Source organism: Phyllobates terribilis, unplaced genomic scaffold (genome assembly GCF_046119375.1).
Source record: "Phyllobates terribilis strain yellow unplaced genomic scaffold, ASM4611937v1 Scaffold_5__5_contigs__length_657084704, whole genome shotgun sequence".
Lineage (NCBI taxonomy): Eukaryota > Metazoa > Chordata > Amphibia > Anura > Dendrobatidae > Phyllobates > Phyllobates terribilis.
The window spans coordinates 201,855,951-201,869,966 of NW_027362765.1; the positions used below are offsets into that span (position 1 = coordinate 201,855,951).

A 14,016-nucleotide genomic window follows, 5' to 3' on the forward strand; every position below is an offset into this window, starting at 1 on the left:
CTATGATGATCTATTTGGTTAAGATGACTGCGTAGGTATACAGGAACACCGTCTCAAGTCTCTATATACCCAAATTTGGGAGATTTCTCACAGCGACAATGACTCCATTTGCTCAGTTATTGAGGAGTATATATATATATATATATATATATATATATATATATATATATAAGACACTCTCATTCCCGTAGAAGTGTTATCCAAGCACACAGCAGTTTTACAAACCCAATCAAAAGTATGTTAATCATAAACTTCAAGAGATAATGAGCTGTAGCCGCTCAGCAATCTTTGCACTTAATAAGCTTTATTTCCTGGCCATGATTTAAGGCATTAATCCCAATCCTAGATGATTTACTTACGGAGATATTGTCTCTTAGAATGACTTGGGTTCATTTACATAATCATTAAGCAGAATTTTATACCAGTAGAGAAAGCGTTTTGTATATACGAGGTAGCAGGTCCTATCGTGCAATAAACACTGTACACAAGCTTTGCCTTATAAAGCGTTACGATGTTTTGGAATGATTCTGGTCAGTCTGTTGTTCCAAGCATTTTGGTGAAATTCCTTCAGTTTTTCTGAAGACTTTGTCTTTCTCACATGCTGCTGTTACTGTAAAGAATCCCAGTAAGTTTTCATGATGCTGAGATTACTGAGGAAATATTATCTGTTGCAGAATGATTTAGTATTCTCTTCATTCAAGTTCTTTATTAACTTGGCTGTGTCTTTGGACTCTTTAACCCAAATTCATCAAAGCAGTTTCACTAGAATTTTGGTGTAAATTGCTTTAAAATGTCGCAAAATTTTGACACAACTTGGAGTTGTGACTTTTGATGTTTTCATGTCAGTTTCTACCACCTCTGCCAAAATTGAGAGAGCTGAGATGTGGGTTAGGCATGGGTATGATGCCACGTCTCGTCTAATTCATGATGAACTGTGGTGTTCTCTGCACCGGAAATCTTGCTACAGTCCACAAAGGTGCACGTCACTTGTCAAACACTCCTAATTAGAGATGAGCGAACCCGAACTTAAAAGTTTGAGGGTTCGTACAGGATAGTTAGTGTTCAGTGCTAAACGCCGAACACTGACTTCTCCTGGAAGTCCGTTGCAATGTTTGGAGTTTCGGGGAAAAGAGAGAGAGCAAGAGAATGAGAGAATGAATATATTTTCCAGATCAAAAGTTTGGCTAGCCATTGTTTTCAATGGAGTTTGGGAACAGTTCTGGTACCCAAACCAAACTTTGGAATAAAGTTCGGGTCGGGTACCAGAACCTAAACTTTCACGGGTCCCCTCATCTCATCTTGATGAGTTGGGGCCTTTGTTCCGCTGCAGAGTAAGGTTGTATCTTCTAATGGTATTGAAAGATGGAGAAGAATCTGTTTGTACTACAAATATTGAAGAGTTTTTTTAAATTCTGGCCACATGACCAACTACCTTCTGATTAAGGGCTTAGCCCCACAGGAGAAGTAAAAAGCCCTTGGTAACCCCTTCAAAGGATATGTCCAGGACATTTATGTTGATGGCCCATCGTTTAGGATAGGTCATCAATACCTGATTGGTGAGGGTGCAACACCTGGCACCCACCCCCCAATCAGCTGTTCCTGGTGCCGGCGGTGGTCAAGTGTGCTGAGTTGTGGAGCTATACAGCACAGCTCCATCAACGCCATAGTGGCCACGGCTACGTACTGCACATACTCTAGGGAGGAGAAGGGTAGTAACAAATTAATAATAATTTTGGCAACAAAATTGGTGTTAATTTCACCAAAAAATGTACGCCAGCCCCTCTTAATAAAAGGTGAGCTGGAATAAGATGTGCCAATTCATTAAGACTGGCATGCAAAACGCCGTTTTTAATTAATGTCTAACATTGTTGGAAACTATATAAAATTTGACGTTCCTCTACATAATGATCATCTTATTTTACTGAATGTTATATAACTATTTACTTAACTGGAATTAATTGTGAACACGTCACCGTTGTCACACCAGAGGAGTTAGACTATTAATCAAAAAACTTATCAACCTGCTAAACGTACATGAGATCTCCATCATGTTCCATAAATTTGTATTAGTCCCACCATCTGGCTGTCGAGCATGTATAGGCATCTAGGGATATGGCTGTTATTTACTCTCTTCTTTTAACATGGTTTGCTTCGTGCAAGGAATCGGATAAGAAAAGGAGACTGGAGTCATTAATTTTAGTTAACTGATAATTAAAAGGACATTATTTAACACACAACTCCTCTGAAGTAGCTTGCTCTTGTTAGTGCAGGTTTTAATATATTACTTTTGTATTAATTTGTAATAATTTAGTTGTATGTTTAGTTTTTAGAGGCAGTACTCAACATGGCATCTGTTTTCCAGAGAGTATGTTTAGCAGTCTACAGAAAATGTCAGTGACATTAATAGTCTTCTTCCTACAATAGAACAATCTGCTATGATGAAAGTTGTAAAATAAGATTGTTTTATGCATTGATTAATTTATTGTTCAAATGATTTAACAAATCTGTCTTCACAAAGCATGTGCTGGCTAGACAATTTGGAAATCAGTCAGGCCCAATCATTCTTCAGTTTAAAGGGGCTACAAGTCTGCAGCGACTGCAGACTTGTGAATCCTCACATTGAACGCGCCACATACAGTACAGACCAAAAGTTTGGACACACCTTTTCATTTAAAGAAATTTCTGTATTTTCATGACTATGAAAATTGTACATTCACACTGAAGGCATCAAAACTATGAATTAACACACGTGGAATTATATACTTAACAAAAAAGTGTGAAACAACTGAAAATGTGTCTTATATTCTAGGTTCTTCAAAGTAGCCACCCTTTGCTTTGATGACTACTCTGCACACTCTTGGCATCCTCTTGATGAGCTTCAAGAGGTAGTCACCGGAAATGGTCTTCCAACAATCTTGAAGGAGTTCCCAGAGATGCTTAGCACTTGTTGGCCCTTTTGCCTTCACTCTGCGGTCCAGCTCACCCCAAACCATCTTGATTGGGTTCAGGTCTGGTGACTGTGGAGGCCAGGTCATCTGGTGTAGCACCCCATCACTCATCCTCTTGGTCAAAAAGCTCTTACACAGCCTGGAGGTGTGTTTGGGGTCATTGTAATGTTGAAAAATAAATGATGGTCCAACTAAACGCAAACCGGATGGAATAGCATGCTGCTTCAAGTTGCTGTGGTAGCCATGATGGTTCAGTATGCCTTCAATTTTGAATAAATCCCCAACAGTGTCACCAGCAAAGCACCCCCACACCATCATACCTCCTCCTCCATTCTTCACGGTGGGAACCAGGCATGTAGAGTCCATCCGTTCACCTTTTCTGCGTCGCACAAAGACATGGTGGTTGGAACCAAAGATCTCAAATTTGGACTCATCAGACCAACGCACAGATTTCCACAGGTCTAATGTCCATTCCTTGTGTTCTTTAGCCCAAACAAGTTTCTTCTGCTTGTTGCCTGTCCGTAGCAGCTATTTTACCATGTAGGCCTGCTGCACAAAGTCTCCTCTTAACAGTTGTTGAAGAGATGTGTCTGCTGCTAGAACTCTGTGTGGCATTGACCTGGTCTCTAATCTGAGCTGCTGTTAACCTGGGATTTCTGAGGCTGGTGACTTGGATAAACTTATCCTCAGAAGCAGAGGTAACTCTTGGTCTACCTTTCCTGGGGCGGTCCTCATGTGAGCCAGTTTCTTTGTAGCGCTTGATGGTTTTTGCAACTGCACTTGGGGATACTTTCAAAGTTTTCCCAATTTTTCGGACTGACTGACCTTCATTTCTTAAAGTAATGATGGCCACTCGTTTTTCTTTACTTAGCTGCTTTTTTCTTGCCATAATAACAGTCTATTCAGTAGGACTATCAGCTGTGTATCAACCAGACTTCTGCACAACACAACTGATGGTCCCAACCCCATTTATAAGGCAAGAAATCCCACTTATTAAACCTGACAGGGTACACCTGTGAAGTGAAAACCATTTCCGGTGACTACCTCTTGAAGTTCATCAAGAGAATGCCAAGAGTGTGCAAAGCAGTCATCAAAGCAAAAGGTGGCTACTTTGAATAACCTAGAATACAAGACATGTTTTCAGTTGTTTCACACTTTTTTGTTAAGTATATAATGCCACATGTGTTAATTCATAGTTTTGATGCCTTCAGTGTGAATGTACAATTTTCATAGTCATGAAAATACAGAAAAATCTTAAAATGAGAAGGTGTGTCCAAACTTTTGGTCTGTACTGTATATAAACTTCCTAGAGCTGACAAGAGGATAATAATAATTTTTATTTCTATAGTGCCACATTATTCTGCAGCACTTTAAAATTCAGAGGGTAAATGTACAGACAGTGTCAAACATTACAGAGTGATACATAATTCAACAGATACCAAGAGGAGTGAGGAGGGCCCTGCTCACAAGCTTACAATATATGAGGAAATGGGTGAGACACAAAAAGGTGGTAAAAAGTGCTTGTGTTGTATGGTCCAGCCATCAATATAATAAAGAGGATATTCAAATAACACAGCATGAACCAGTCACCAGCCAGTATCAGTACAAGTGCAGATACAAAGTGCTATTAAGTGCATAAAGGATTTGTAAACAGATGCTACAAGGGATCAGATTCTGAAGAAAATTTTGGAAGGACAAAACATGAAAAGTGAGGTGAGGTAACAGGCTATTTTAAAGAAATGTGTTTTTAGGTCAGACTTAAAACTGGGTACTGCGAATTCATGGAATTGTCCGGTGTGGTGCATTCCAGAGAATTATCCCAGCTTGAAAGAAGTCTTGGAGACATGAGTGGGAGATTCGGATAATTGATGATGTTAGTCTTAGGTCATTAGCGGAACGTAGGGCACAGGTATGGTGGTAGACAGAGATGAGGGAGGAGATGTGAGGTTATGCAGAACTGTGGAGAGATTTGTGGAGGAGAGTGATAAGTTTATATTGTATTCTGTATCGGATGGGAAACCAGTGCAATGACTGGAACAGGGTGGAGGCATCGGTGTTGCCGTTGGATATGAATATGATTCTGGATGCTGCATTCAGGATGGATTGGAGAGGGGAGAGTTTAGAAAGAGGGAGACCATATAAAGATGTAATAATCCAGACAAGAATGAAGAATAAGCAACAGTAAGAGTTTTTGCAGAGTCAAAGGTAAGAAAAGGTCAACTTCTAACGACGTTTTTGAGGTGTAAGTGACATGAGCAAGTGATTGGATGTAGGGAGTGAAGGAAAGATCCGAGTCAAAAATAGAGAGCAAGAGACCTAGGAACCCTGAAGAACCCCGATAGTAAGGGGAAGAGGAGAGGAGGAGCCAGCAAAAGATACAGTAAAGGAGTGGTCAGAGAGGTAGGAGGAGAACCAAGAGAGAGCAGTATACTTGAGAGTGAAGAGCATAGTGAGGAGGAGCTGGTGATTCACAGTGTCGAATGCTGCAGAAAAATCCAGGAGAATCAGGAGGCAGTAATGGCCATTAGATTTAGCTGTTAATAGATCATTAGAGACTTTAGTAAGGGCAGTTTCAGTAGAGTGTAAGGAGCGGAAAGAGGATTGTTAAGGATCAAGAAGAGAGTTATCTGAGAGATACCAGATTAGACAGGAGTGGACCAAGCATTCCAGAAGTTTCCAGATGAAAGGGAGATTAGAGAAAGGTCTGTAGTTAGCAGCACAGTTTTCATCGAGGGATTTTTTTTTTAAGTAATGGGTGTATGCTGGTGTGTTTGAAGGAGGAGGGAAACATACCAGATGAGAGAGGTTAAATATTTTAATTAGGTGAGTGGTGACAGTCAGGGAGAGGGATCGGAGGAGGTTAGACAGAATAGGATCAGTGGTGTAGGTAGTAGGGCTAAAAGATGCGAGGAGCCTGGTAACTTCTTCCGTGACCGGTTCAAAGACAGAAAGTGAGCTAGATAAAGTTCAGTGAAAATATTAGGGGATTGGGAGAAAGTTTCCTGTTGGATATGGTCAATTTTTTTTCTTTGAAATGATTGGCCATATTGTCACTGCCGAGGATGGTGGTTGGAGCCTGCACTTTTGGACAGAGGAAGGAATGAAAAGTGTCAAGGAGTCATTTAGGATTGTTGGATAGTGAGGTGATGAGGGTGGTGAAGTAGACTTGTTTGAAGAGGTGAAGGACTGAGTTATATTTTTTAAGCATAAACTTATAAAGGATGAAATCTTCAGCCAAAAGGGATTTTTTTCACAGACGTTCCGCACCGCTGTAAAAAATGTGTTTGCAGCACATGCTAGGGTTCCTGCTGTCTGTGCCGAGTTGTTCTATGTGTGTAGGAGGTGCAACTTTATCCAAGGCACTTTCCATTCTTTCATTATAATTTTTCAGAGTGGAGTCTGGACATGAGTGAGATGATTTGGGCGAATGATGACTGCAAATTCTTCATAAGTTTCTTTAAGTACCACACATATATTTCTATAAGTGTGGTAAGTGGGGTGACAGTCCTTGAAAGAGAATGAAAGAAGGTTATGGTCAGACAGTGAGAGAGGGAAGTTAGTAAAATCATGTACTGAACAGAGTCTGGAGAAGACCAGGTCCAATGTATTCCCTTCTTGTGTAGGAAAGGCTAAGGGAGGAAGTTAGAGATCAAAGATGAGTGGCAGATGAGTAGAGCGGATCATCAGTAGGGATGCTAAAGTCCTCCATGATGATCTGTGGAATGTCACAGGCTAGACGTTGTGGAAGCCAGGTGGCAAAGTGATCCAGGAACTGATGGAAGGGGCCAGGAGGGCGGTACACAACTGCCACTTGGAGGTAGAAGGGCCAGAAAAGTCTGACAGTGTGGACCTCAAAAGAGGGGAAGATAAGTGAGGGATACTGGTGAGATAACCTGAAAACCACATTTTGTTGAAAGAAGCAGAACAACACCTCCACCTGGTCTGTTCTCAGATCTGGCTGTATGTGAAAATTGTAGGCCACCACGCGAGTTGCATCAGCGGTGGTCTCCAACTTCTGGATCCAGGTTTCAGTAAGAGCCAGAAGGTTAAGAGAATTTGAAAGTAAAAAGTCATGGATATAGGGAGTTTGTTACATACAGACTGAGTTTCAGAGGGTACAATTAAAGGAGACAGGAGAAGGAATGTATAAGAATATTCTTGAGATTATCTGGGTTTCTGAGTGTATCAGAAAAGGAATTAAACTTACTATTACAAGAAGGGACTGGGTTAGATATTTCCATATCTCCTGCAACTAAACGAAGGAGAATAGAGAGAGTGAGTAAATGGTTCAAGTATTTGTGAGGGCATCTCTTGTGTTTTATGGTGGAAGTGAATGGTTCTGTGTGGTTTAAGATTGTGAAAAAAGCATGTGAGGTAGAAGGGAGGAGAGAAGGGATGATATAGATGGAGTGCACAGAGTGTGTGAAAAGGCAGTAGATAAGCGTGATTGCAGCAGCAAGTACTTAAATGATACAAATACATAGGGTGAAAACATTTTGCAGCACAAATGAACTAGGAACAAGTTTGTTTAAATGTATTGCATGGTTTACCTGTCTCCTGCCCTGTCCCACTGCCATATATGGCACTTTGATAAAATCTGCACAAATGCCCCCCTGCTCAAAGGGTAAATGAATGTTGAAACTGCTAAAGTATCCCATTTGCTAAAATGCCATTTTATAGTCATAATTGGTTTAAGGCTAAGTGCCCACGATGCAGAAATGCTGCAGATTTTTTCCGCATCTCCCTGGCAGGAAAAACGCATGCGGATTTTACATTTCCTGCCAGGTAGAAGCGTTTGTCAAGCGTTCTTCACATGCATTTCTGCATGCGGGTTATCAAGCACTTTTCCAAGCGATTTTAGCAGCACTTGGAAAAGTGCTTGACAACTTGGTCACACTATATAAATCCATCCAACCGGCATGGATTTATATAATGTGACCAAGTAATAGTTAAAAAAAAGAATAAAAATGGTAAAAAATAAAAAATAAACATTATACTTGTCACGTGTCACATGACTAAATGACATCACCGCAGGTCCTTTTAGACCATCGCGAGACGTACAACAGACCGGACGCACCAGAGAAAACACCAGGGGCCATCAGAAGGTAAGTATAATGTTTATTTTTTATTTTAAATCCTTTTTTAACAGGTAATATGGTACCTGGGTCTGAAGGAGAGTCTCCTCTTCTCCAGCCCGGGTACCATCCGCATATAGAATCGCTCAATATCCACATGTGCACGTGTAGTCATGCGGATATTATGCGATTCAATGCAAGTCAATGGCGGCGATTACGCTGCGTGTCCGCAAAATTAATGGACATGCTGCATATTTTTCCGCAATGATAATCCGCAGCGGAAATTTCCGCAGCATGTGCACAGCACATGCGGATTATCATTGGGGACCATGGGGCACGTATTACCAAGCGTTTTTTAAGCGTTTTCGCTGCGGAAATTCCGCAGCAAAAACGCTTGAAAAACGCATAGTGGGCACACAGCCTAATATAGCTGTGTCAACGCAAAATAACTGTTCAAAAGAAGCATAGTTCACACTTGCCATGGCCAAACAGTTAAGTGTACCTTCTCATCTATTTATTTTCCAGCTGCTGTATCTTTGCCCCCTCCTTGATTAACAGCTCTGTGATTACAGGTGCCAGATAAGGGCAGAGATAGATGGGAAACAAGCAGGTGGAAGGGTATACTGGACTGTTTCACTATGCCAAGGGTGCTAGGTTTGAACAGTCGTTTGTGTTAATAGACTCTGTTTGAACAAACCTTTACGAAGTTCTCTTAGCCGACAGCTAATGAAAGTGTATGGTCACCATAAGTCTTTAGTTACCTGATGCATACTGTTTCAGCAAGAATAAATATGCATTTTTGTTTACTCTATATGAACAATGGGGAAAATAAGTATTTGATACACTGACGATTTTGCAAGGTTTTCCCACCTACAAAGAATGGAGAGGTCTGTAATTTTATTGTAGGTACACTTCAACTTTGAGAGACAGAATCTAAAAAAAATCCAGAAAATCACATTGTATGATTTTTACATAATTAATTAGCATTTTATTGCATGAAATAAGTATTTGAAAAACAGACCTTAATATTTGGTACAGAAACCTTTGTTTGCAATTACAGAGGTCAGATGTTTCCTGTAGTTCTTCACCAGGTTTGCTCACACTGCAGCAGGGATTTTGGCCCACTCCTCCATACAGACTTTCTCCAGATCTTTCAGGTTTTGGGGCTGTCTCTGGGCAACATTGAGTTTCAGCTCCCTCCAAAGATTCTCTATTGGGTTCTGGTCTGGAGACTGGCTAGGCCCCTCCAGGACCTTGAAATGCTAATATATACATATAGTATATGTGTGTGTGTACATTTATATGTAGAGAGAGAGAGTTGTGTACCCATGCTAATTGTCCAAGGCGTTGAGATGGGTAGAGGAGATATGTTACTTTCACCTAAGTAGGCATTGTCTACCTTCATAACCAATATTTTAATTGTCCAAATGCCTATAAAAATGAATTAACTTTTCACATTGGTTTGATTAGAACACCTTTAACTATTTTGCATCTACAGTTCCTGTTCAAATGAATTGCTTGGTAATGGAGTACAAATTTTGTGTTGTCTGATCTTGTAATCATGCTCCAATCTATCTGTCCGCTACTCATGCTAACAAACATTTGTTAGGTGGGCAAGTATGGGACCAAAGTAACAGAATCAGACCACTCTGGTTTTATTTGTAGTCTGTTACCATGTGAATACAGTCCTAGACTGGAGCAGTTTTTAATGCATTTTTACAACTTTATTAAAACAATTGTTTCCAAAACTGTTGTGAACAATAAAACAAATTCACATGGTGTAGATACATGTAGACATGAGAATGAATGGAACAGAGACATGTTGAAGGAATCGAAAGGGTGACTAGAGAACATACCTGCAATGGATGGATTTGGACTCGGTCCTGCAGGCAGGTAGGCCTCTGCATGGCCATAAACAAGGCGAAAGGATGAAGTCATCTTAGGCTAACGAAGGTAACATTCGGCGTGTTGTCCTTTATGACATGCATAAAGATCTTGCCTCTGTGTATAAAGATCTCGCCTTTGTTCAGCACATAATGGTTGGGTTAAATGCGGAGATAGCTATTGTCTGCCCTTATGGTAAAATGAAATGGCTTGCTGCTGTTTCCACCTGAACTAGTATAGGAAATGATTACTGTATTTTGTATCTCTCCTTTTTAGAGCACATCACGCACCTAGAGGTGTATATTGCAACATTGGAAAAACTATCATTAAACTGCCGGGATAATGGAGAAGAAGCTCTGAGCAATGCTTTCAACGCTTTCGCTGAACTTTCTAAGGAATTGTTGACACCGATGAAAAATGTGGTATGTAGTATTACTTCAGGTAGAGGATTTGAGCACACTCTTCTTTTAAATTGTGCAAATACTTGATGCTCCGTTTATTCAGAATTGAATTTATTCCAAAAATTCATATACAGTCATAAAGGCAAATATATAGTACAACAGCAAGGTACCCAAATAATCACAAAATATAATTGATTTCTATTAGTATTGATGTTGGGCAAAAAGATTCTCTGGTTCAGCAACTACAATAGAACTCCATGGCAGCTGAACCAGGGTCCCGTGAACTTCATCAGTGTCACTCAAATGCCGGCATCCTGGGTGGCCTGGTGAATACAAAGATCCGGTGACATCACATGGTGAAACACGCGTCAGGGTGTCACAGGGGCCTTCTAAAGGCAGAGGTAACCAGGATGGCAGCATTCGATTGCCAGCCACAGAAGTTCACTTTCCCAAGTCTGGTTTACATGGAATACAAGTGTGGAAGAGGGACCAGTGTCCTGCAAATCTTTTTGCTAATATGTAGTTCCTTTTACTAAAATCATATGTCTTCATACCAAAGCAACCAATTCAGGTTTATTTTTTATTTTAAAACTCCTGGGGAAAATGAACACTGCATTGTGATTGGTTACTATAAGCGATAAGGAAAGATCGGGGGATATTTATTACTCCTTATTGGGGAATACTTATCAAAACCGGAGAAAAGAAAGTTTGGAGGTGTTAAATGTTCCTCAGACAGTGCCTAATAGATAGCCTCTTGTGGATTATGGCTGCAATGTAAACTGGCTACAGAATTTTAATTTACAGATGACCATTTACACGTTAAAATCGGTCATTTTATGTGTATTTTTTTATCATTGACATTTTTACCATTTACTCTGGGCTGTTATAATTCTGAATTGTCAGTTGGCTCTCAACAATAATTATCATATGAGACTTATTTTTATCTATCTATTTTCAAGTTAAATTAAAGTTTAGTTTACTTATAGAATTCCAATAGTTCAGCAACGAGTCAGGATCTGTACTTCAGGTCATTTTAAAGTGCCCATACACCAAAGGCTTAGTTTGCCAACAGCTCTCTCTCCTGACCTCCTCATACACATGTACAGTATGTACTGTGGAGTGTGCATGTATTTTCTTAGGAAGAAGGGAATAAGCCGCCTTTGGCTGTAGCAAAAGCATACAATCTTGTAATTCAACATGCTCTATCCTTCTGTCCCATAACTTAATCTATCAGCGGGGAGTTGGGAAGCCTCCATACACATCAGCAAGTTTGACCAACATTAATTAATAAAGATAAATTTGTTAAAATGAGCAATGTAGTTGCATGTCTTTCATAACTTCAGCTCTGTTTTGAGGTCGCTTGTATTTACTCCTGTCACATTTACCAATGAGACTGCTTCCACACGGGGACATAATGCCAATAAATGATCATTTTTAGGTCATTGCAAAAGATTTGATTAATGACAAAAGGGTGGATTTTCGCCAATTGTGCATGTTTGCCCTGGCCAATATTTGAAAACTTTATTTTACAGAATAATTGTAAAAGGCCTTTTATTCTTCCAGTGCAATTTAGCAATCTAAAGATGAACTAAGGGTAGAGTGACAAGTGTCCTGAGTGCCAGAAGTGGGAAAATCCTGCAAGACTAAAATGGCAGTGGGATATGTTTCCTGGATTAAATTAACTGCCCTTATCCATTTTTCTTGGAGACCATCAATCAGCTGTTCAGCAAAGATTCTGCTCATCTAATCCACTGGCAAACTACTGTAATTGCTGGAAGAACCCCACTCTGCCCAGATATTTCCCCTGCACATGTAAAAGAGTGGTGTTGTATAGTGCATGGATGGCAGGGATTACCAAAATGAAAGCCGCTTTTCTACACTGGCGATCCATTTTGGCTCTTGAAGGGAAGTTTCAAGACTATGGCCCTGATTCCTTATATTGAATACTCCAGAATTCTGTTGTAAAATGCTTTGAAAAGTCACAAAATTTGAGCTTTACTACAAAAATCTTACTCCAGTCTTTAACTGGAGTAAGATTTGTAGTGAGGTGCAAGTAGCTAGACACCACTTTTCAGATGGCCCCAATTCATTAAGAAGCATCCGCCTCTTAATGGATCAGGTGCCTCTGACTCCAGCACACCCCCTCATCAAGACAGGCATGAACAACACCAGTCTTGATGAATCTAGACCTATACATCTAATAGTGTCTACGGAAAGAAAGTGTCATCGTGCATCAATCTTTTTCATTATATTAAAACGTTTGACGGGAATGTATCAAAAATGATCTACTGTTTAAATTAGAGCTTGTGTTACATGTGTTTTTTTTTTTTTTTTAATTTTGGCTATGATTTTTTTTCATGTCAAAATCTTTATTTGTAATAATTAGCAAACTTAGTACTCTTGCCGATCAGCTGTTATCGGGGCCACCGGCCGGAAGTCCTTACCTGCGGTGCTTGGCCGTAAAGTTGTAGTGGCCACCGCTTGTTACTGCACTTCCGCCTCCTATTCAATTGAATGGGAGGCAGATGTGCAGTACCCCTCGGCGGCCACTATAGATGGACAGCCAAGCACCGCAGGTAAGTACTTCTGGCCACCGGCCCCGATAACAGCTGATCGGCGGGAGGGCCGTGTGCGGGACCCCAGCCGATCATACATTAATGCCAAATCCTACGGATAGGGCATCAATGTCAAAGTAGTGGACAACTCCTTTAACTTCTGCCCGCAAACATAATTCAACATGAACAACATTTTTTGCTGTATGACAAACTCAGATTAATATTCTTATTTAAGAGCCGATTTAATGAAAATAATGTGATTCAGTCTGTGCATCATTTAATTAACTGTGTGGCATCTTATTTTAACACCGTAAAGTCAACTGAGTAAACTGCAGCGAAACTTAAGGTGCTGATATACAGTGGCATGTAAAAGTTTGGGCACCCCTGGTCAAAATTACTTTTATTGTGAATAGTTAAGCAAGTTGAAGATGAAATGATCTCTAAAAGGCCTAAAGTTAAAGATGACACATTTCCTTTGTTTCCTAGGCAAAAAAATAAGTATTTTCATCCTTTTAAATTTAAAAAATTACAGTAATTTTGACCAGGGGTGCCCAAACTTTTACATGCCACTGTACCCTTAGTAGGTATCGGTTGAGCGCTCCAATGGTCGACTGCTATTCTTCCTGACTCCTCCATTCTCTATTGTTAAAAGCACACCTGTCATCAGATTTTGCAGCCCTATGTAGGAGAAGTAAGGCATAGTGACATGCAGGGCTGTGGAGTCAGAGCCCATTTTGGTGGAGTCGGTATAAAATGGACCAACTCTGACTCCTAAAATATATAATAAATTGGGTACAGTAGTTCAATGCAGTTTGTGGGGAATATTTTTTCATAAGAATTTGGGAAAGTTATGAAATGTCCTATAAATGTCTGTCCTATTCCTGATCTAAGGGTCTAGACTTTTAGTGGAGATGAATCTGTGCTAAAGTAAAGGAATCTTTTTTGACATGATGTTCTTAGAGCCACGCATCCCTCATTTCTCCAACTATCTCTATCTTGGTCTTTACCTGGAAATTTTCTGCAGGGTCTATGTAGTGGCAACAGGTAGGGCCTATTATCTGACACATCCCACCCTCTCTAGCAGTCAAGTAATGTAGCACTATAGTGTGTTGGTTAGTAACTGCAATTAGTTGTTTCTGTACAATATTAGATG

General features: G+C 40.1%; 1 protein-coding gene across 3 annotated transcripts in view; it reads left to right on the plus strand.

The window, feature by feature from the left end:
* LOC141272718 (arf-GAP with SH3 domain, ANK repeat and PH domain-containing protein 1-like) overlaps positions 1-14,016 on the plus strand; it is a 215,171-nt gene that overhangs the window by 135,112 nt on the left and 66,043 nt on the right. For all 3 annotated transcript variants that reach the window (XM_073683719.1, XM_073683720.1, XM_073683721.1), the window contains exon 3: positions 10,184-10,329. In XM_073683719.1, coding sequence (XP_073539820.1) covers positions 10,184-10,329 — 146 coding nt within the window. The remainder of the gene's footprint in view (positions 1-10,183; positions 10,330-14,016) is intronic.